Consider the following 23,512-nt stretch of genomic DNA (forward strand, 5'->3'; position numbering starts at 1 on the left):
GCTTAGCCTTCCCAGTCCTTCCCAGCGTTGACACTGGCTCCCCGGCCGGTGCCATACGCTGCCCAGGCGGGAAGCACAGGGCAAGCTGATGGTGTGGTGGCGGGGCCGGAGCCCACCGGGGCGAGCCCTAACGGGGACATAACGGGCTTCCTCGCGCACGGCAACGGCGAGCAAAAAAATGGAGTTAACGGGATCGGCCCGGACAAGAACCCGCTGCCCGTGGCCCCGGAGGGCGGCGGTGTCGAATCGGTTGCCCTTAGCCCAGCACTAAAGGCCCGTGGGGGGTCCGAAACGAGGGTCCGGGAAAGGTGGCCACCGGCCGCTCCTTCCCCCGAGCCCCGCTGCGCGCCCGCGGAGGCGCCGTCCGCCCGCTAGGGGGCGGCCGCCGCCCGCCCCGCCGCCTGTGCGGGGGTCGGTGCGGGACGCGCCGCGGGGGGGGGCGCGGGGCGGGGGGGGGGGGGGGAACGGGACGGGGACGGGGACGCGGAGGGGTGCGGAGCGGCGCGCGGGTGTCCGCGGGCGCGCTGCCCCCGCGCGGCGGGGCCGCCCGGCCGCCGCTGCCAGTGATGTCATGGGGCGGCGGCGGCGGCGGCGGCGGCGGCGTGGGGGGGGGTGGGTAGGCGGGGAGGAGGCGGCACTGCAGCTGCATGTGTCTGTAGCGGCGGCGGCGGCGGGGCCGGGGCGTCGTCATCTGCATTCACATGGGGGCGGCGCCGGCCTCCGCCTGAAGCCCCCGCCCGGGGAGACACAAAAACCCACGCGAGGCGCGGGGCGCCGCGACCCCCGCCCGCCCCGCCGCCGCCATCGCCATGAATTCGGCGGAGCAGACCGTTACGTGGCTGATAGCCCTGGGCGTGCTGGAGTCGCCCAAAAAGACCATCTCCGACCCCGAGGGCTTCCTCCAGTCCTCCCTGAAGGACGGGGTGGTGCTCTGCCGCCTGCTCGACCGCCTGCTCCCGGGCACCATAGACAAAGTAAGTGCCCGGCGACCCCCCGCCCCCCCCCCGCCAACCCTCCTCCTCCTCCTCCTCCCCGCCGCCGCCCTTTGTGCAGCCGGGCCCGCCACCCCTGGACCCGGCCTCGCCCGCCGCCGGGCCCCCCTTTTGCGCCGCCTCCGCCCAGGCGGGGGGTCCCCGGGACTGGGGGTGGGGGGTGAAGGGGGCGGTGGGGCGGGCGGAGGGGGGTCGTCAGCCCCGGGGGGGTCCGGGGCGAGAGCGGGGAGCCCGGGCTGGAGGGGGCTCTCCCCTTCAGGGCCAGGATTTTGCAAGTGTTTTACATTAAAAAAAAAAAATATATTTATATATATAAAATATTCTGCTCTCCACGTGTGGATGTGCATGGGAGAAGCTTTTGGGGTTTGTTTTTTTTTTTTTTTGGGGGGGGGGGTTGTTTTTGGTGGTTTATGGACCTTTCCTGGCGTGCCGTGAGCTGGCTGTAAACTTGTCTACGCAACTGCCGGAGCGGTCGGTGCCTCACCTCGCTCGGGAGGTGACGCGGCTCAGCCCCTTGAAGGACACCTTAGCGTTTGATGCTGAGTTTTCTTGAAGGCTGTTTTAGCGTTATTTGGGTCTTTTACTGCTCGGGGAGCCTGTGAGGAAAAAGAAACCTCGTCCTTTTCGGGTTGAAAAAACACATTACAGCTCCGTTCTACGTTGCGTTTGAAGAAAATGTACTCTGTCAGGTAACTTTTCTGTGTTAGGTGCGTGCGTATGTAATTCCGGTTGTAGCTCAGCTGGGGGGGGGGGCTTGATTTTTGACACTGTGCCCCAAGACCTGGGACGGTGCTGTGTCCCACCTGGTGCGCAACAGCGCGAGCACACGTAGCGACCCGCGTATTGACAAAACTTTCCTTATGAGCCAGCACAAGGTGGCTGAAGAGAAGATTGATGAAGGTCATCTGCTGTGCTGATGGGGAAACTCTTGGCTTGAAGGTAACGCTGAGTTTTTCACCTTTTTGGAGCTGGCAGACCACTCCAGGCATTGGAGCCTGCTGACAATGGGCTTTTGTTACCTTTTGTGGCTCTTCTTCAAGTAGTCTGCTGACCCACAAAGTTGAAACCCGGTGCTTTGAGCTGGGTAGGGCACTGGAGTGGGCTGTCTCCCTTCAGTTCTTCAGTTGGCCACCAACTGGGATTGCTGTGTTGTACTGGAGCGTGGAGGTCCTGGTCCTGGCCTGGAGTCCCACTCTGCTGGATGTGATTAGGTCATTCCTGCCCACCTAAGTCACAAGCAAGTCAGGAGGCAGCATGGGGATACGGAGACCCTGCAGGATCCTGTGGCGCTATCAATGGCTGATCGAAGGGATGAGAGCAGGGGCAGCGTGTCATCGTTGGTGTGAGCGTGGGTAGCTTGGGGTCCACCATGGTGACCGGTGGAGCTAGCTGGGACAGCTAAAGCCACTGCTGCTGCTGCCTGCTTTCCCTGCCACCATTTTCCCAGAAGAGGCTGTTTGGGCAATAGAGCTGAAGAGGACGTGTGTCCGCCCCTTGAGGTGTTGAGGCTTTATGGCTGTGGTATGTGAGGTGCGCACTGAGCTCTGGGCTGTAAACTGCGTCTCTGGAGCAGGTAAATGTCCTTCTCTGGTGTCTGGGGTGATGCCTGTGACATGGGGATGCGGGCAGGGACCCCCTCAGCGTGGGGATCCCCCACCTGCTCGGTCAGGCTCTGCCTGTGCCTCCCAGGCTCTCTTGCGTGGTGGCACCAAGCCCAAGGAGGGTCCGTCCCACCACGCTGCTCCAGGCACCCTCTCTGAGCACCTCTCTGAAATCTTGGGTTTTGGGTCCTGAGCTTTGGGGCAGAAAAGGTCTTTTGTCTTGAGCCTACTGAAACGGGGTCCTGAACTCAATTTGGGAAACGGGCTCTGCTGAGCAATGGAATAAATAAAGAAGCACGACAGAAATGTTAGAACAGCGTTTCCCAACTTAAAACGTGCTTTTCCGTGTATGGTATAACTAGGCGCGGGTGGGTTAGAGTGAATGAGAAGTTCTCTTTTCTTCTCGCGTCGGAGGAGCGAGCACCTCTGGTGTTCGGGCAGGGCTTCCCCACACGGCCCCCGCACCCAGCGGAGGGAGGGTTTGCAGAGGGGCACAGCTCCCCACAGCCTCCCTTGACACCGGCCAGGGGGGGCTGTCACGAACCTGGAGGCGTGGGGTTTGCAGGGGGTGGTGTGCGGGCTGGGATGGTGGCCAGGGTGGCAGGAGAGCTGGCACTTGGCAACCTCCCACCTCCCCGAGCTCGCCCCGCATCAAGCTGGGCACTGGGACGGGTGGCTGACGGAGGTCCCAGCCAACCTGGTGCGTCTCCTCCAGCTTCAGCTTAGTTAAAGTCTGGAGAGAAATAACCCTTTTTAAAATTTTTTAAATTTTGTTGTTGTTGTTTTAGGGGCACTCTACCTTTTGTGAGGGGAACTGTACTTATTTTTGTGGGCCTTTCACATGGCGCTTTCCAATTCATCAGTGGGTCTGAAAGACTCATGAACTCATTTTCCCATCCAGCTTTGTGAATATTCCTATTCTACAGACTCAGAGTATGTACCACATACTACTTTCATACTCTCAGCTACCATTATGAGTCTGAGCTATTTCCATAATACCTTTTTCTTTTTTTTTCTAATTAAAACATATAAAATCTATATCCTTTCCTGTATTCTATTACTTTTTTCAATGTTTTTTTTGCTACTACTGTTCACTAACATCATATGTTTTTATACTGAGTGCATTTTAAAATAAGCCCTTTTATTCCTTATTTGTCCTGAAAGACTCCCGTTCAAACTGGACAGTTTTGAAGTCTAAAAGATACAAGGCTTGTCCCACAGATGTAGACTGTTTCAGTTCTTAAAATCATTTGAGATCATAACTTTCTATAAATATCTGACATCAGCAGACACTCTGAAGACTCACAGAGCTCATTTTTCTGTAAATACAAAGCAATAACTAAAACCAAAGAGAACATTAAAAAAATACAAATTATAAATAAGAAGGAATGTTTATCAGTTGTTTTTTTTAAAAGATGTTTTCTAGAAAAGGCTATAAATGCATTTCTTTCTTTCAATAACTGCTTTGAAAGAGGATTCAATATGTGCAGGAATGCAATAATACATTTTTTTGGTGTTTTCTGCTTTTTAAAGCCTCTGGGTACCCTAAGAATAATTAGAAGAAGATTTTTAGTAAAGGTTCTGTGACCATAAAAGGAATCAAGCACTTGAAGGTCAAAGAACAGATTTTTTTTTTTAAGTCGATAAAGCAAATTAGTGGGTTTGAAGGCTGTTTAGTATGTTCGTTCTTTAGATTGCTGTGTATTTCTATGCCATCCTTGCACAGAATAACATACAGAGCTTCTTGTCAGGAAGTTTTGGCTGAATTAGTTTACATTGCGTTCGTCTTCTATCTTGAACAACAGCAAAGGACAGATATTAAATTCACCAGATTCCGAGAACTCTGAATGAAAATACTTTGGAAATTAATGTTATTACTGACTGTTTCTCTCATTTTTTGGGCTCCCATTTAATGTCATTGTGATTCCTTTGCATTTTGAGAGAGAACATGACAGGGTAAAACACAATAGTTGGGTTAGGCAGCGTGATGGTACTGCTCAATAACCTTATCCTGAACGTGGGAAAGGAACAAAAGGGAGTGCAGTAATTTAATTAAAAAAAAAACAAAAACCAAAAACAAAACAAAAAAACCCCAAACGAGAACAACAAACCCAACAAAACCCACAACAGCTTCCCCCAGCCCTGACCCAACCCAGCCATGTCTTAGTTTCTTAAAGCTCGGAGATCCATAGTGAAATGCCCTGGTCGGCTGATCTGCCCCGAAGGATCTGGGATTGCCAAATTCAAGTTGTTCGAATGAAAAGCTGCGGTTTCAAGTTACAGGATTTCGACCCCGCGCTGCAAAATCAAGTTACTTTGATGGTGGGGGAGAGGATCCCCGCGGAAGCATTGCAGTGCAGTTGTCTGCCGCTGAGATGCTTTGCCTCGCAGAGATCATTTTCCAGACAGATTCCTCCATCGCAGACCAGTTTGACCCACTTTTGGCGTTGTAAACAGAGATCAGAACTGGAGCGGGAATTTTCCTTGTCATATGAGGCTTCGCGCTCCATTAAGTTTTGTTTGTACTTTCATTTTTGGTCAGCTGTTCGACAGAAAGCATCATTTGGAGCACAGCTTTCTTTCGTTTCAGGGAAAATAGGGAAGACGTGTGGTGGGGGGATGCGATGCAGCAGCCGTTTGCCACTCTGTGGTCCCCCCCGTCTCCCTTCAGGGGCTGCCGGAGGGGGGCGAGAGCAGCTGGTTCCGTGCTTTGAAGCTAGGGGATGGGGAAGCGTGGCTGGGTCTCCATCGAACAGACCATCCCCAGCCCTTCCACCGGGCAAATGGAGGATCAAACAACCCAGGAGCTGCTCTGCTACGCGTGGGGGGCTGATCCGAGACACGGCCCCTTCCCGTCGCTGCCCCCGAGGCGCGAGGAAGTCCCTGGGAAAATAAATACATCTCTCTCTTGCTGGCTGAGACTTGGTGGAAGAAAACTTTGTTCTCCACTGTGGAGGATGGGGCTCTGGTGTCAATGTTAATTTGGTCGTTGATTGGGATAGAATCAGGACTGATGGCAGCAAAGATTAGGATCTTTTTATAAATACCTCCTATATTGGTATTATTTTAATGGTGGAGGTCTTTGGCTAAACCAGGCGTTCTGAATTGTAGGTTAGGAAGAAATTAACTCTTGGTGACCTGCAGGGCAAGTGAATCGCTGTGTATGAGTGTGGACACTGCCGAAGTGTCGGGGTCCCCGAAAGGAGGGTTGGGGCTGCCATGTGCGGCAGCCGTCTCGCCAGCCTTGTCCTCGCAACGGGTGTGAGCACCCACAGCTCTGGCAAGGGGAGGTCTATGTTCCCTTCTCTCTGACTCCACACAGGTGTATTGGGGCCAAACACTTCTGTCCTGTTGTCACAAGGTGCGACTTGAATGTGGTATTCCAAGTGTTGCAAAGGAAGAAGGAAGGGAAGGTGTTGGGGAGCCAGAGGTAATAACAAGCGGTGATTTTTGCAGCCCAGTACCTTTGGAGGGGGTGCAGCCCAGGCAGAGCTGAGGAACCGTGGTGAGCATCCCACCAGCGGTGCAGAGGTTACTTCTAAGTTAGCAGTTGCCAGGTGCTGGTTTCCCGCCCGAGCAATCTGCATTTGGGAAATTCTTCCGGCAGGATGGCTCTGCCCCTGCAGCCCTGCGGAGGCTCTCGGGGTCTGCCTGGCTGAACTGAAGGACTGTCCTGCCTTCGCTCACTGAAATCCATGAGGAAGGTATTGCAGACGCCGGTATTGCAGCAGCAGCAGAAGGTCATTGTAGGACTAGACCTGGGAGGCAGGAAGCAAAATCTGCATTTTAATGTGCATATGCTCTCTCCCCCCGGCAACAGTCCTCACGGAGAGCCTCCCAAGGAGATTATTGTGCTTCTGGCAAGAATAATCCGTGCCGGCAGCTGCACAAGCCGTGGCTGCGTGCTCAGGGAGCACTGGCGTGCGTGCGGATGCTGTTGCTCCAGGGTGAAGCACTGCGAGGGCAAGCCAAGCGCCGGGGGAAAGTTATCCCGAGCGAAGTTGTTAAGAGTGCCTTTTTCCTGAATACGTGCTATTCTCGTAAGCGTTACTGTGAGCTTTGTATGGGATTGTTTGGTCCTGTTACGGAGTTGTCATTGGCCACGTTGTCATTTACCGTGTTACTCCTATTGCCTCGTGAGAGCAGGGGTGCATGGATACACTGAAGGAGGATTCCCGTGCTTTTCCCATCTATGCACTGGCTCTGTAATTCTGGTGACTGGGATGTTATCCAGAGAAACACAGTCTGCCTGTGTGTGCTGAGGAAGCAGAGGACTTGTATCTGTGTTTGCTGTTTTCCTTGAAAATCAGACCCTATTAATGCATAAGGGTCTAGACTGAATTAAATAAGGGCATGCCAGACCCTGAGAAGAGTGGGAAATTAAGCCAACTGTTAGCGATTAAATTGTTTTTGTGAGGAAAATACAGAAAGATAATGTAGTTTTGCTGGTCTTACTCTCATTAATGCCCTTTCCAGAGTTTCTAGATATGTTCTTTCTAGGTCTGTGCATAATATGGACAAGAGAAAAGGCAATTCCTTAGCCCTTAGGTGCCCTACTGCTACCCAGACCATCCTCCGAACACTGTGTCTGTGTGGGGAAAAGGAAGAGCTGTGGGGATGCCACCAGCACGCTCCCTCTGGTTACTGCTGCATGCTAGTGGCTGAGGGCATCACATATTTCAGCTGAAAATGTTGAAGCTTGTAATTCAAGCCTTAGAAAAACTGGAAGCCTGAATTGAAGTTTCCAAATTATGTATGTATATAAGTGTATTTATACAGATATATGCACACACATATATGTACGTAAAATCTGGCTTTGAACCAATGAGGGGAATTCAATATACATCTTTCTTAAATAATAATTTTAATTAGTCATTACCTAGTGGCTGTGATTTGAAGAGCTGGAACCTTAAAACATTTCAAGCATGACAGGGCTTGCAGAAATACTGTGAGCTGGCAGCGGCGTCAGTCTTGCACCTTGGCTGGCTGTGCTTTACTGCCTGATCCTCAGCCGGTGTGACACTCCCGCGCTCTCCCTGGCTTCGCCACCTGGAGCAAAGCCACCTCCCTTCTCTCCGCGTCTCCTGGGATAACGTGGCTGCTGCCATCACCCACTGCGGGCACTGCAGAGTCGAGGAGGGGTGGCCGGCCTCATCTGCAAGAAGTTCCTGTGGCACCGCTCCTCATCACGGGCTTTTGGCCCCTGGTGGGCAGAGTCCCCTCTCGGCTCACGAAAGGCTGCTCGGATATTAAGAGCGTTTCATTCAGGTCTCCATTTTCCGGCTCTGCAACGAGCGCCGTCAGGCAATGTTGGCAGCTTGCCCAGGAGAAGGTCTCCATTGTAGGGCTTTGGTAGTCCTACGGAATATTTCCACACACGGAGGGGGTGGAAAAGCGGTAAAAAAATCAGATACACCCCCGCCCCGGCCCCCCGACGGTGCAGCTGTGCTGACAGAGAAGTGCTTTTGTTGGCTTCGTTAATGTCACCGGGGGAAGCGGTACCATTAGACTGGCAGAGGAATTCCCTCTCTGGCATATGTTACATCCACACTGAGGAGCGATGCCAGCATATCTAGCAGCAGAACTCTCCCAGTGTAAACAAACCCTGAGTGATTGGACTCCTGAAGCCCGAGCTCGCGCTGCACCGAGACAGCGATGCTGCGCGGGAAAGGATGTGGGCTTTCCGTCAGGAGGGGTGCAAAATCTCTACCCACCAGCCTCCCTTCGCAGGGGCACGCCAGCGAGTGGAGCTCCCAAAATACCTCTTTAGGTAGGTTCTCCCACACCTGCGGCAGCGCTTCACTGGGCTTTTTCCAGTCGCTGACTTCAGGGAAATACGTGTCTTCCTGCGGGCACCTAACGCTGGCACCCCTGGAGCTCCGCAGCATGAGACTGGTAATATTGCAACTGGGGCTGGTGACTAATGGAAACTTGAGGAAACAAAAGTACTGTCTGGAATGTGCCTCAAGAAGAGCGTGGCCAGCAGGTCGAGGGAGGTCATCCTCCCCCTCTACTCTGCCCTGGTGAGGCCACACCTGGAGTGCTGTGTCCAGTTCTGGGCTCCCCGGCTCAAGAAGGACAGGGAACTGCTGGAGGGGGTGCAGCAAAGGGCTACCAAGATGATTAGGGGACTCAAACACCTCTGTTATGAAGAAAGGCTGAGGGACTTGAGTCTTTTTAGTCTGGAAAAAAACATGACTGAGGGGGGATCTTACCAATGCTTATAAATACTGAAAGGGTGGGTGTCAGGAGGATGGGGCCAGGCTCTTTTCAGTGGTGCCTGGCAACAGGACAAGAGGTAACGGGCACAAACTTGAGCATAGGAAGTTCCACCTAAACATGAGGAGGAACTTCTTTACTTTGAAGGTGGCAGAGCGCTGGCACAGGCTGCCCAGAGAGGTGGTGGAGTCTGTGTCTCTGGAGACATTCAAAACCCGCCTGGGTTCCTGTGCAGCCTGCTCTGGGTGACCCTGCTCTGGCAGGGGGGTTGGACTAGATGATCCCCAGAGGTCCCTTCCAATCCCTACCATTCTGTGATTCTGTGTAATGTCCTGGTGCCCTTAACTTATGGTGTTTGTATCTTAGGGCTTGGTCAAATACCCACCTTCTGGGGGTAAGTTTGTAGACTTCGATGCAAATTTGATCAGGCTCCAAGGGAAGTAACGAACGTGCAGTACTTCCATGGCAAAGAACATACTGTTTTCCTGGATATTGTTTAATACAGGTGCAAATCTGAAGGGATGTGCTGAAACAGCTGTGTCAGTTTTACAGTATCACTTTCACAGGGCAGATGAAAGAAAAAAGTGCCTCTAGTTGTTGTGTAAGACTCAAAGAACCAGTTTATCAAGGCTGCCACAGACCTGGCTGGCATTTTAACCAAACTGTAAATTTCCTTTACAAACTTATCTGAACTTAGTCTTTGAGGGCTATTTCCAATAAGGGACTGAGGCAGCTAAAGCAGCACATCAGTGTGTGTGAATGTAGGTCACTGTTAATGAAGGCTGGTCAAGCAGGTGAGCATTTCTGAACACATGCAGAAGAACTCGAACAGCTGGAGGAGTCTTCAGTCAGCCAAAGTGCTCCTGGTTTCTATTGGGTTTGCATGTGGCAAGGTTTTTGTAGCGGGGGGAACTAGAGGGGTGGCTTCTGTGAGAAGCTGCTAGAAGCTTCCCCCATGTCCAATAGAGCCAATTCCAGCCGGCTCCAAGATGGAGCTTCCACTGGCCAAGGCTGAGTCCATCAGCGATGGTGGTAGCACCTCTGGGGTAACATATTTAAGAAGGGGGGAAAAAAACTGCTGTGCAACAGCAGCTGGGGGAGAGGAGTGAGAATATGTGAGAGACATCAAGGTCAGTGAAGAGGTCAGTGAGAGGGAGGAGGTGCTCCAGGTGCCAGAGCAGAGGTCCCCCTGCAGCCTGTGGTGAAGACTATGGTGAGGCGGGTTGTCCCCCTGCAGCCCATGGAGGTTAACAGTGGAGCAGATATCTACTTGCAGCCCATGGAGGACCCCATGCTGGAGCAGGTGGATGCCCGTGGGGGAGGCTGGGACCTCTTGGAGAGCCTGCGCTGGAGGAGGCTCCTGGCAGGACCTGTAACCCTGTGGAGAGAGTAGCTCATGCTGGAACAGGTTTGCTGGCAGGACTTGTGACCCTGTGGGGGACCCCTGCTGAAGCAGTCTGTTCCTGAAGAACCTCACCCGTGGAAGGGACCCACACTGGAGCAGTTCATGAAGAACTGCAGTCCGTGGGAAGGACTCACATTGGAGAAGTTTGTGGAGGACTGTCTCCCATGGGAGGAACCCCACACTGGAGCAAGGGAAGAGTGTGAAGAGTCCTCCTCTGAGGAGGAAGGAGCAGCAGAAACAACATGTGATGAACTGACCACAGCCCCCATTCCCCATTCTCCTGCACCGCTTCGGGGGAGGAGGTAGAGAAAATTGGGAGTGAAGTTGACCCTAGGAAGAAGGGAGAGGTGGGGGGGAAGGTATTTTAAGATTTTATTTATTTCTCATTACCCTGCTCTGATATGGTTGGATTAAACTAATTTCCCTGAGTCAAGTATATTTTGCCTGTGATGGTAATTGGTAAGTGATCTCTTGACCCATGGTCCTTTTGTTATATTTTCTCTCCCCTGTCCAGCTGAGGAGGGGGAGTGATAGAGCAGCTTGGTGGGCACCTGGCTGCCAGCCAAGGTCAACCCACCACATGGTTCCAGGTGCTAAAGCAGGGTGGAAGTTGAGGAAGCATGGAGCTGTGGCTGATGAGTCAGCATGGCCTGTTGGACAGTAAAGGAAGAGTGGTGGGATAAGGTTGTGTGGTAGAAGAGTAGGGCTAAATGTGGGATTGGAGTTGCTGGTTTGGAAGGTGGTGGTGTGTGGTCTGAGGTAGGACAGATGGAAGGATGGCGTACAGGGACTGGTGTGGAGAGGTAGATGTGCAGCAGAGGAGGGTAGGATGTGCAGCAGAGGAGTGTTGGATGTGGGGTTAGCCATGCTGATGGCTGTGGAACAAGGCAGTGGGATCTAAGAGCTGTTACTGTGGCTGTCACTAATAGTGGTGTCCAAGGGCAAGAGGTTTGGGAACCTCCATGCTAAATTATTTCATAAAAAGCGGGCAGCTGACACTTCTCAGAGAGTGACAGAACTCAACACTGTTGAGTTCTTCCAAAGGACGCTTAAAGGACTTTTCTAAGTCCAGGAGATGACTGGAGTTTGTGACACTAAGCAGTTGGAAGCTCACTGTGTGAAAATCCTGGATGGGACCAAGAACGTAGCTGCACTCTTGCTTTTGCCTTCTACTGTGCCTTAGCTCATGGTTAACTTCAAGGCTCGCTATCGTTCTCAGCATAGAAGAATTTTAGGGCATGTTTTAAGGCACCTGCCTTCCCCTTTGTGTTGTGTGCAGAGCCTCGTGAATTCTTATGTGAACCCTGGAAATTTAAAATTTAGGCACCTCAGTGCATGTCTTGTAAGAGCTTCAGTCTTTTACTGGATCTAGCTCTTACTATCTGTGCTGACTGCCTGCTGCTGCATTTTAAGAGCATGTGTTTCCTCATGCCAAAATACAGGTGTCTAGCACACACTAGCTGCTGCGTGGCTTATTACTGAAAAGTTTGTGGGCAGCAGGTTTTATAGGTTGGGAAAAGTCTGTACTAAAGAGCTACAGCACGGGAGAAGCAGTATTGTGGTAAGGTCTGGTGCTCCATCAAGACACCTGATTTTAAAACAAAACTGCACTTTGCTGAGAATCCTGATCCATGTTTTTAGTTTAATTATAGCATCCTGCTAACATCACCTAACACCACTAGCGAGACGTGTGATCCATCAAGTGGTTGGGCTCAACTACAGAATGCTCCTAACTTAGAGATGTGGAAGATGCGACCCTTTAAAGTGCAGCTGTGACTCCTGTTGTCCTGGGAGGGAGCATGGGGCTCCATCCATCCTCCTCTGAGCCCAGCTCTGATCGCTGATGACAGGGGGAGCACCACACCTGCCATCGGTCCCTAGCAATGGATGCTTCCTCAAGAAGCAGATGATGTCTTCCCATGTAGCTATGGAGGATGCCGCTGTGACACCAGTCTTTCTTTTCCATCCCTGCCGGGTGCAGTTTGTGACGGGGGGGGGTGCTCTGGGACTGTGGACAGAGCAGGAAACTCAAATGCCCCAAGGGATGGGCCCTGTTGGGCATGGGTGCAGGAGCAGGCAGGAGGCAACACAGTTGGGATCAGTGGGGAGGGAAGGAACCTGCAGGAGTTGCTGGAGAGTGAATCACCTGCAACTTTGCAGCCCAGGTTAGCGTGAGAATGGCCTGTCTTCCTCCTCATTATTATTATTATTTTTTTTAAATCTTATTTTTGTCCCTGACCACGAACCCTGGTGACAAACCCCAGCCTGTAGCGCTTGTGCAGCAGGTGTTTGCCTCTGTGCCACCGTGCTCCATCGGAAGATCAGTTGCCCTTGGTGTTGTACCTTGGCCACTCAAAGGGGCTGGACGGAAAACACAGCTGCTGTGGGACCAAGTGTGATCAATAGGACTCTTTCATTTAGTTCATTTATAGTATTTTTACTGATTAGATTGTGGTAATGCTCTGTGTGTACAAGGTGTTCTGAAACCTGGAGAGAAAACTGTTTCCTGCTGCGAGGTGGATACGATGTAAAAGGCTCCAGGCAGGGTCAACAGGGTGCGGGAAAAATGATCCAGCCCACTGGACGAGGGCACTGTCCTCTGTCACACCCTGTCCCTACAACGCCTCCCTTTGGGACTGCATTCTTCTGCGATGCTCTTCACAGGGCAGGGTTGCGTCTTTACGGGATTTTCCCCTAGTATCCCTACTTGAGGGCTGAGTCTTTGAACTTCAGGCTTGGGCAGCTGTACTCCTGAACAGGATGTTTTTCAGTGTCTGCTGGACGTGCCTACTGGTCTGCAGCTACCTGTTATGTTCTCTATTAGTTTCTGCTTGCTAGTAACTAAGACGGTTGTCTTATGTAGTAAACCATGTTGTACATACTGTATGTCATGCTAGATAAATTATTTATTTATTTATTTTAAACTTCTCTGTAGTAACCCTGCTGTCATTCAGTCTCTTCCTGTTGCCCTCATGGTAGATTCTGTTTATATTTAAAGACCTCATACACCTCTCTTCCTTTGACCCATTTTGTCAACTTGTTGAACAGACAAATGCAAGTAAATGGCTAGTTTTCTATACATACAGCTGAAGATGTTTCCTACTTTTTATTAATTTCTCATTGCAATCAAAGGACCATTGTTTGTGGGTTTTTTTTGAACTTGTTATTTTATACATTCCTTACTTATTTTCTTCATATACTTTCCCTGTCCGAATGAACTAATGGTAGAATTTTTCATTTTTTCTAAGACTGCCCCAGTCATATACATTTCCTTGATCCTGTCTTGTCTCCACTTTGTCTTCTTTTAATGCATTTGTTGATTAAAATCATAGACTTAAACTGATCAAAATGGATGTAATGTTTAGCTATGTGCCATCTATTTGTATCACACCTTGTTCTCCATCTTTTCTGGCTGGCAGAAGATGTACTGTGCTCCTTGATAGCTGCAGAGCATCACATAAGTGTCCTCGTTGAACTATCCGTGATTTCTAGAACTACTCCCTGAGAGATTAAATCTTAATCAGAACCTGTCCCTGAACCATGAAGAAGTGGTTTAAACTGTTCTTGCTCTGGGTATTACCTTCCATTTGTCTCTTTGGATTCCACTGTGGAGCCCTGGTCCCTAATTAAGGATCTGTGAGGTCCCTCTGGAATCCTTGTCTTTTCTAATTACTATTAACCTTTTTTATTTGTATTACTAGAGCACGTAGAGGTTCCAGTTGGACACTGAAGCCTCTTTGTACTAGGAGTCGTATAGACATATAAGAAGAAGACAGTCCCTATTAACGAACTAACGGTGTTAGTCTATGAAAACAAGAGGGTGAAGCAAATACTGGAGAGGAAAATATGTAACCTCTTTATTTCTTTGGCTTTATGTAAATGCAATCTACTTCTTATTAAGCTAAGTAATTTTGGAGTATGACCCTACTTTAATTTTATTTTGTTTGTCCTTTCTCTCTGAGTGTATTTGCCTTTTTTCAGGCAGATTAGGACTTAACCTGCCTGTGGTCTGCTTGCATTTATGTTCTGTTAGTTTTTGAATAGTCTGTGAGGCTATAAATGTGATCTGTGAGAGAGAGGTCACCCTCCTGAGCTTCCTATAACTGTATGTAAAGGATGCCGTGTACCAGAAGTGTGATTTTCACATGGGCTTTGCCCACATAATTGCACTTTGAGATTCTGTCAGGAGTTCCGAGTTTGTGACTCGGGTCCCTCAGCGTGTTTCTCAGCCATCTGTAGGAGACGGTTGCCAGAATCACATTAAGATTTTCCAGGTAAATAACGGGTTTGCTTCTTCTTATGGGATCATTAACACTTTAAATTTTTAGCAGGCTACAAATGCTAAGATATTTTTAAATTCTTTACCCATACGCTTCTGTCTCCTACTAGATAAAAATGCCAGTGTAGCCAGAGCTGAGAAAATGTAGCCTGCTTCTCGCATTGACCCTGAAGTCTTTTTCCCTGTTTTGTAAGGGAAGAAATGGCATTTCTAAAGACTTACTGTAACTTATTTTATTCTTTTGAGGGAAGATGATTTTTTGAAGTAGAAGCATGCATTAGAGTGCTGGTAAGGCTGAGGTCTCACAGGTTGTATTTGGCCTGTGTTTTACACTTCTAGACCTGAAAGAGGACAATTCTGTAGAGTTTGGGTTTGCTTTGATTGTTGTTTCTTTAATTGGAAGTTTTTGTCCTCATTTAATCAGATGTCCCCCTTTACCCCCCCCCCCCCCTTTTTTTTTTTTGGCCTATTTCCAGATATTGTGCAGTGTTTTATGAGTTACGTGCAGCCTCTTACAAGGTGGTATTACGTATATCTGGGTTTCTTAAAATTACTGATTTCTATGCGTTGGGGACTTGGGCAATAGGGAGTGTTAAAATGGTGCACCTGATCATGTTATGAGACAAGATGTCTGTTTCTTTTAGGAGAAATCTAGATTTACTGTGATTTCTTGTTAGAGGTTATTCTTCTTTGGGGGAGCAGGAGTAATTTTAAGGTTTCTCAGAATGAAAAGAGGCCTTGATGAAGGAACCAAGAAAATTACGGGTGAAAAAAAGAGATGAGAAAGTATGACCTGTAAAGGGAGATCAAAACCAGTTATTGTGCAAACAACTTAAGAAAAAAAAATGTTATACATTGCAACTATATTAATTATTGTGTAATTATTAGGAATATGGAGAAGAGAGCATACTAGATGCATCAACTCCCATGGAAATACTAATGGGATTCTCAGGAACCCTTTCCAGCAAGGGTTGTTAGCATGATTGACTAAGCTTGAGATTTCTTACTAGAATTAAGAAGTAAAGTAATCAGAGTAATCAAAAAGTATAATAAGCAATAAATGCAAAACCAGCCAAAACAATGCAAGAAGGGGGAAGCTCTTGATGTTTCCAGGAGGGTTCTTTCATCGTGTGTATCCTTTCCAAATTTACTGAGATCATCTTTTGGGCTGTTGTACCCATGTGGGACTTCTTTGGCATTCACTGTATGGTTTTGTGTAGTAAAAGGGTTATTCTTAAACCACAGCGGTTTATCATAGTAATAAACAATTTGAGGAGTCTGCAGGGCATGTGGAGGTGAGGAAAAGAAAATTCTTCGATTCCTGTTGCTACCAAATTTCTTGTATCATGAAATAGCGGCTTTCATTTAAAGCTCATCTGAATTTTGTGCTTAGAAAGTGAGGGTGACTTGTGGTTTAAATCTCTTTGTTCCAGGTTCACCCTGTCATGCTGTTGTACTTGTTAATTTTTTGTGGTATCATAGGGGCAGAAATGCCTTTGATACGGTATAAACATACGGGAAGGCACTGCCTCGGTTTCAGCTTGATGCAACGTTTGGAGTGAACCTGATGTGAAATTCCCACTGCTATGGAAATAGATCATGCCTGCCTTTATGTAGCCTTGACGTTCACATGCATCTAAGAAAACTTCCTTCCAAGCGTAATGTGTAATCATAGGACACGAGGCCGTGCGTTGCCACCTTAGCTTCCAGTGACTTGCAGAAAGGCTTTCCCCTTTCCAACAGAACGAGGTGCCCGGGGCTGCAGGTCTGTCTGCCTCTCGGTTTGGGCAACGCTTTGTTTGCTCAACTGCTTCATAGAAATCAATGAGATGACTGTGAAACCACGCTAACGTGCATGCAGGATTCGAGTTAGGCTGTGGGAAAGTTAAGCTCCAACCCTGAAGCCCGTGGGGCCGTCTGCTGTTCCGTGGAAGGGCAGCGCTTGGCTTCCAGGCGAGAGGTTGAGCTGAAGGCAGGGTGGATGTGGCTCTGGAGGGCACACGGCTGCCTGGCCAGAAGCTCTTTTCTTCCCAGTTCAGTCAAGGTTTTGTGGAGTTGCTCCTTTTCTGGGGTAGGAAGAGACTGCCGCTGTTCAACAAACTACAGATAAACAAAACTCGTTAACCCTGCACCCTGGAACTGGTAGATTATTAACTCTGGGTATTGGTATTTTCTCCACTGAGATCTTTGGGGCGTTTTTGAGGTATTTCCTTGTTAGAAAACCTATACTTAAGGCTGAACCGCAGCCAAAACACCGGGGGCCACTGGCAGCCCCACCGAAGGATGGGGCGACCTGCCATCGACGCTTTACCGCGGCCCAGGGCGGGACGCTGTCCCGAGGAGGGGCTGTGCCCCTCAGCCTGGCCTCGCCCTGCCGCCCAAAACCTTGGTGCCACGGCGGGCTGTGTCTTAGTGTTTTATTTTATTTATTTTTTTTTTTAAAATTAGAAAATACGAAGCGGCGAGGCCTGGGGACGCGGGGCTCCCGGCCTTCCCTCCGCCGGCCGGGCCTGCGGCTGCAGCTGGGGCGGGGCGGGGGCGGGCCGGGCCGGGCCGCGCCTCCCTCCCTCCCTTCCATCCGCCCGCCCCGCGGCGGGGCAGAGCCGGTGGGGCTGCGCCTGGCCGGGGCACCCCTGCCCGCGCTCCTGCCCGCCGCCCCCCTCCTGCCCTCGCACGCCATTTCCTGTGCTCCCTGTTTACTTCCCGGTTCAAGGCTGGGAGCGATCGGCGCCGCCGCTGCAGCCGCCTGCGGAGGGTGGGAGGGAACGGGAGGTGAGGGGGAGCGGCGGGGCGGGGGAGCGCCGCGCCGTGCTGTGCCGGTCGGTCGGTCCGTCCCCGGAGCTCAAGCTCCTCCGGCCTCTTCTCTTGCAGGTGTACCCGGAGCCGCGGACGGAGGGCGAGTGCCTGAGCAACATCCGCGAGTTCTTGCGGGGCTGCGGTGCCTCCCTCCGCCTGGAGGTGAGTCGGGACCGGGGAGCCGGGAGGGAGGTTGCCCGGGATGGGGGTGCCCGGGGTGAGCGTGTGGTGGGGTTCCTCTGCCCGCCCGGCGCCGCGGGAGGCGGCGGCTGCTCTGCCTTTGTGCCCGGGGACGCGGGGGCGGCTGACAAGATGGTGGCGGCCGCCCCTCCCCTGGCTGCGGGCCCGGGGGGCGACGGGAGGGAAGGCCTCCGCTGCCCGATGGGTCTCCATCGCGGCCTCCATGAGGGTAAAAGGTGCTGTACCGCCTGGAAAAGGGCACGGAAGGGCCTCCCTCGCCTCCCCTTCACCGAGCGCTGAGGGAGGGTGCGACCCGTCCCTCTGTCAGGGTAGAGCGGGGAGATGGTGCCGGGACTCCCTGCGCCGGGGGTGGGATGGAGGAGGTGAGGGGGGGGGTTTGTCCGGCTCCGGTGCGGATGACACCTTTGCTTTTCTGTTCAAGTGGATTTTTTGGTAATACACGTGTAAATTGTACCCGATTGATTCGTGAAGCTGCTTCTGCAGTGCCGGAATTGGCTTACGGAAATTAACTTGGTAACAGCCAAATGAAATGCTAATTAAAGAAAATGGTAAGGTGCTGCTTCGCCTATTTAAATTCGCATTACATAAAAGCCCAGCAAACTGCCATCTTTTCCAAACGTGCGTCCGCAGGGTTGCAAATTATGTAGTCCTATATTACCAGTATATTTAGCTATAGCGAGCACACGCTGCTGTCGAGTTTACTTGATGTGTGTGCGTGGGAAGGAACTGATGTGATTAAAAACGGGTTTCAACTTCTGTGCGTTGGAAAGTGAGGAGTATTGTAATTTCAGTTCTTAGAGGTGTTGTTTTTGGTGGAAAAAAAAATGGTTTCTAGTGCTGTTGAGCTTAAATTAGTGAAGTGTTGCCTTAATTAGTTCTCAGGTTCTTACAGTACCTCTGGTCCTGCCTGTGATTTTGCCAGGCTGTAACAGAGTATCATTAAAAAGACTCTGATTGCCTTCCTGAGGCCTCTAAACAGTGAAGTATCATTAGTGAAATTAATGATACTGATAGGACTTGCGTTTAATATTAGGTTCCATCATGGGGAAAAATGGAAATTAAGATAGCTTTTAGTGCTATTCCTTGTGAAATAAGACCTTGCATTCTTACCTGCCTTTGCCTTATAACCCCAAATAAATAGGGTTTTTTGGGAGACAAAAACCAAATTGAGTTCTAAAATCCTCAGAAGCCAGCTGGGGTGAACTTTGCATTATCTCAAGCATTCTGTTTTGCCTTAAAGCAGCTAGCTCTCCATTTGTCTTTTCTAGGGCTGCACTAAGTTTTTCATGTTTTGAAGATACATGTGTGAGAACTGATTGAAAATTCAAGTAGTAGACATGCATGAGCTAGAGAGCTATGGGGAGGGAGGCACTTCAAATCTCAATTCAAAATGAATTAAGTCTTGCAAATGCTAAAGCAAAAGGGGGAAAAAATACCATTAATGTCTCCTCCCTCCCTTTACTCACTTCCTACATCAGGTCTGTCAGCAAGCTTGAATTTTTTGTAATTGTGGCAGGCTGGGAATAATCACAGCATTGCAGTTTGGTCTCTCTTTTGTAGTTGCAGAAAGGTTTTGTCAGCTCTTTTCCTCAGAGTGACAAGAAAGTGAAGAAAAATGATTAAAAGAAAAGATAATTTTGGTCTGACTTTCAGAGCCTGAATATTTTTGGGCATAGTCAAATTGTTAACCTGGCCTCAGGGGCTTCTCAGCAAGATTGCCGGAAACTCCTTTCTTACGTGGAGGTAACTGGCTGCAGTAGCTTCCAGCTCAGCATGTTGGAACAGGTATTACTCCCAAGCTACCAGAAGAGTTGAGCGGCTGGCAGGAAGGGGTACAAATGCTTGGGCTTATGGAGCTTCTTGTGTGCGTAGTTACTGCTTGTACGTTGGCCGTTCCCTGTTGTTTTCTCATTAATTTTTCCAGCCCCCTAGCTGTGGCCAAAGATGAGAGGAATGGCAACCTGGATTCAACCAGTGAGTAGCTGGCAGGGGCTTCTTGGTCATCCGCTGATCCTGGGCTCTTTCTTCTGTCTCCTGTAACAAGGTGTGAGTCAGCCCTTGTGGATCTGTGCCTTCCTCGCTGTGGGAACTGGGGAGATGCCATAGCTCCTCTGTGCAGCATCTATGTAACGCTTCCTTAGTTGCAATCAGGTTTAGAGATTGCGTTGAGCGAAGAGTGTGAAGAGCATCTCTGGAAGTGATGAAGGGGATATTTTCAGAGAGGGAAGGTTAGCCAATTAAGAGTTAATGGTGAGTATAAAAATTTGACAAAGCGGTGGATGTGTCTGTGATACCTTAAATAGTAGAAGCATTTGGATGATATAAGTATTGGAGAAAGCTCTGGAGTGGTGTGGGGAGATGTGACCTTGTTCTGTGTGCTAATGTGCTGCTTTTCCTAACAAGTATTCCACAATGTGGAGTTTTGCATGGCTCTACAAGGAGTCCACTTGAATCTGAGTTATATGTAGTTGGATCAGGTGATTTCTCTGTGCGTGATTTTTTGAGTGTGGTAAAAACTCAATACTGGTTTGGTTAGACTAGGTTCAGCACTGCACAAGCGCTTTTTGCTTCCAGATCTGAACTCATCTTGGAAGTAGTAGAATTGTATCTTTACAAACCTGTATCAGAGCTCCTTGGTTTGCTGGGGCTCTGTATGGTTCCAGCTTTGGAGACTTTGTTATGACATGTTTGAGAACTTGATATACTGCTGCGGTTAGTGGAAAGTTGCACAGCAGTAGGTGGCTTTCCTCTGCGGCATCCTTTTATTAGAGGACATGATGACTATTATCCTCTTAACCTAAAAATAAGGGATAGAGGTGAGAAACTTTGATTGGAAATGTTCTGATGTCTGAAAGTTGTTCTTCTTACCTTCTTCCTCTTACTTCCATGTAAGTTTGGGCTGTTAGAAAGATAATAGGATATTCAGAAAGAATATTTCAAATTCTAATGAGAAGGATTGCTGTTCCTCAAAGGAAACCAGTGGCTCCCTTCCCCCCCCCCGCCTCCCCCCTGCACAGTATTTTTTGATAGTTGAGTGTTCCAGAGCAAAAAGAGTACTTAATCTGGAGTTTGGAGCAATCCTTTGTAAGATGAAATTGGGGTTGGTAAAGCAGAGCAAATTTCAAGTAATAACCAGAAGAATGTTCTGCAAGTATTGGGTTTTTTAATTATTTTTTTAATCCATGATTTTCATATGCAGATACAAAGACCTGATATCTATTAATGGAAAAACATTCCTAAGACCTTAACCAGGGACTGAATTTGCAACTCCATATTATTTTTCCCTTTTGGAAACTTAACAGTTTCTTAGCAAACAGTGTTAGCTTATAATAGTGGTAGTGTTGAGTATTTTATTCTACGTTGAAGCTTCACTGCCTATGATGAACGTCTATGTAGATAGAAGGGACTGTAGAATAGCTGCCTACGTTGTCACTCACAACTTGCTGTGCACATCTTCCTGAGGGAGAGGATATTTGCTATGTACTGCTCTTGACGTTTTTGCTTTAAAGGCTGTTTTCCCCCACAGTTTTATCTTTGGGTGGGAAGAAATTTAACTGTACTCCTGCCTGAGAAGAATGACCTGCTTTTCAAAATAGGGTCTTAGACAATTGTGGTACATGATGAACTCCCTTCTAGAAGAATATGGGTGGGTATGCATAGTTGATATGGAACTCACTGTAGGTGTACAGTATCTTCCACAGAGGTCTGGCAAAAGAAACAAAACTGAAAAGTTGATGGTCACAGAGGATTTGTTCCTGTCTGAGCCCTAATAAGTTTTGCTGTAATTATTATCTTGTACCTGTGTCATGTTACTCCAGTTTTGTTCTCTTTCAAAGGAGTTTCAGCTTCCTGAATACAGCGCAGTCTTTCCTCATTCTTTGACCAGAGCTGCTTGACAGCTTGCAGGGCCAAAAAGAGGCCCTGGAGAAATCACAGCAGAGAAGGTTTTTTTGGGAGCGGTTAAGTGTAGAATAATCAGCAAAAATGGGTTAATAGAAAGTCGTGTTAGTGTCTGTTGTTTAAAGGGCAGAACGCTTGATACATCCTGTGAACAATACCAAGCTCTACGTGATCAAATTCCATGAGTGGTGTCTTGCAGCATTTTTTCTGCTGGCTTTCATCAAGTGAAAGATCAATGCCCGCTTATCTGCAAGTATCTAATGTTAACAGGTTTCTTGAGCTCAAAAATGTTTTGTATTTCTGACTTCTATACTGATGGGAAAGACGGCAAGTGCCTAATGGAAAAAGATAGACAAGCCATGGATCTGAGAACCTTTTCCATACCTTGCAAGAGACCTGCTTGCCTCTGGGATTCAGTATGGTCATTTTATTACAGAGGATTACTTCTGCAGTAAACTAACCGAAGAATAAATAAAACAAACCCGGCAGTCTCATGCAGTCTGAGAAGACCCCTTGTTTGTTTATTAAATCTCTTGTATAAGAAGGATTTGTCCTTAAGGTTCAGAACACTGCATGCAAATTTGGGATATTAAATCTCGCGAGCAATGAATTATATCAAGATATACAAACGTCTATAATACAGCTCTAGCCTTGGGGAAAAAACTTGTCAGGGGTGCCAGTGTCATTCTGCTGGACCAGCTGATCTTTTGGGAGCAAGCGTGCATGTCTGTCTGCTTCCCTCACATGCACCCCAACCACAGCAGTTCATCTATTAGGTGACACTTCTTTTCTGTGAGCCTTGTGTACTACTTTAGATCATCGTGGCTACAGTCCTACTACCATTGTGGCCTTAGAAAGGTATTCTGCAAGTTGGCTTTCAAGGACCTCATTGTAAGAGGAAGGCATAGAGCTAAGCTGCTAGCATAGATGAACTTAGTTGACATCTGCTAGTGAATTAGGAATGACAAGGATTCTACTACTGAAGAGCTTTAGGCCAATCTTGTGATGATGATACAGAAATTCAGTCACCCACCTACTCCTTTCAGCCCTTGTTCAGACTATTGTCTTTCTTTTGTCAAGAACAGTATTTTCTTTAGGTTTGCTCTTGGTTTTATTCCAAAAGAATGTCTTTCTAACCCAGAAGGTGTGTTGCCGAGTGCCTTCATGATTTTGTCATAAACATTTTCCAGAATTTTGATGTTTTAAAGTTACTATTCTTTGCTTACAGACCACACATTGTGACGTTTTATTTGGAGGCTGAGATCTTACTGGTAGATTTTTTTCAAAAGGGAAAAACTATACAGAGAAGTTACACATCTCTCTTTAAAGATATGTCACTGTATTTCCCCCTACCCCCACTTTCTATCCTTTTTCTCGCGTGTTAATATGACAGATCTGAAAATCGGTGTTTCATGCAGTTTCCTCAGGTCTTGTCTTTTTAGTCTGTTTTGCCTGTCACATATAGTAGAGAAGTACAGCTTCACTTGCATGATTGGAAGGCCATGTTAGCACATCTTGGAGCCTTTCTAAGACAGGAAGATGCTGTTGTTGACTATTTACATTATTTTTATAGAATGGCTGCTTCTTATGATATGAAGTGCTTGTGTGATGCACAAAGGAGTAGCCTAGGACTGCGACAGGTTTCATGTGTTTACCAATTTTTGTATTCTTGTTGAGGTGAAGCCTTTGAATGCTACTTTAAGGGTGTCTTACAAATAGAATGGTGGAAAAATAGTCTTTTTTTTTGAGGTCAGACCGGTTCCTCGTCTTGTATACGTGGTGTCATGGCAGCTGGGGAGGTGATGGAGAGAGGCAGGAAAATAAGGTGTTGGATAGGGAGAAATGATAGTACCAGAAAATTACAGTTTTATCCTTTAAAGCACGAATGTGCATGGTAGCATTTCAGATCTTCGCACGGTTTCCTGCTCACTTAAACCTTCCTTCTCTTCCCACGAGAATTTTTTTTTTTTGTGGTTCTGCCAAGCTTGTTGCATCACCAGTACTGTGGTATCGGGCTATCGCTTCTTAACTAAAGTGACTCCTGTGGCTTTCATTAAATAGCAAGAATGCTTTTCCTTATTAGGGTATGTGTTCAAAAGCACCTGATATTGAATAATTT

General features: G+C 48.6%; 1 protein-coding gene across 5 annotated transcripts in view; it reads left to right on the plus strand.

Moving 5' to 3' along the window:
• The first annotated feature begins 670 nt into the window (after positions 1-670).
• The window catches only part of ARHGEF7 (Rho guanine nucleotide exchange factor 7), a 127,434-nt gene continuing 104,592 nt past the window's right edge, over positions 671-23,512 (plus strand). The window contains exons 1-2 of one of the 5 annotated variants that reach the window (XM_063337793.1): positions 671-974; positions 17,368-17,454. In XM_063337793.1, coding sequence (XP_063193863.1) covers positions 810-974; positions 17,368-17,454 — 252 coding nt within the window. In that variant the 5' untranslated portion in view covers positions 671-809. Of the gene's footprint in view, positions 975-17,049; positions 17,269-17,367; positions 17,455-19,623; positions 19,744-23,512 lie in introns of those variants that run through there. The other 4 variants (XM_063337802.1, XM_063337829.1, XM_063337839.1 and 1 more) reach the window with 4 other exon arrangements.

The sequence above is a fragment of the Chroicocephalus ridibundus genome, chromosome 1 (genome assembly GCF_963924245.1).
Source record: "Chroicocephalus ridibundus chromosome 1, bChrRid1.1, whole genome shotgun sequence".
Taxonomy (NCBI): Eukaryota; Metazoa; Chordata; class Aves; order Charadriiformes; family Laridae; genus Chroicocephalus; species Chroicocephalus ridibundus.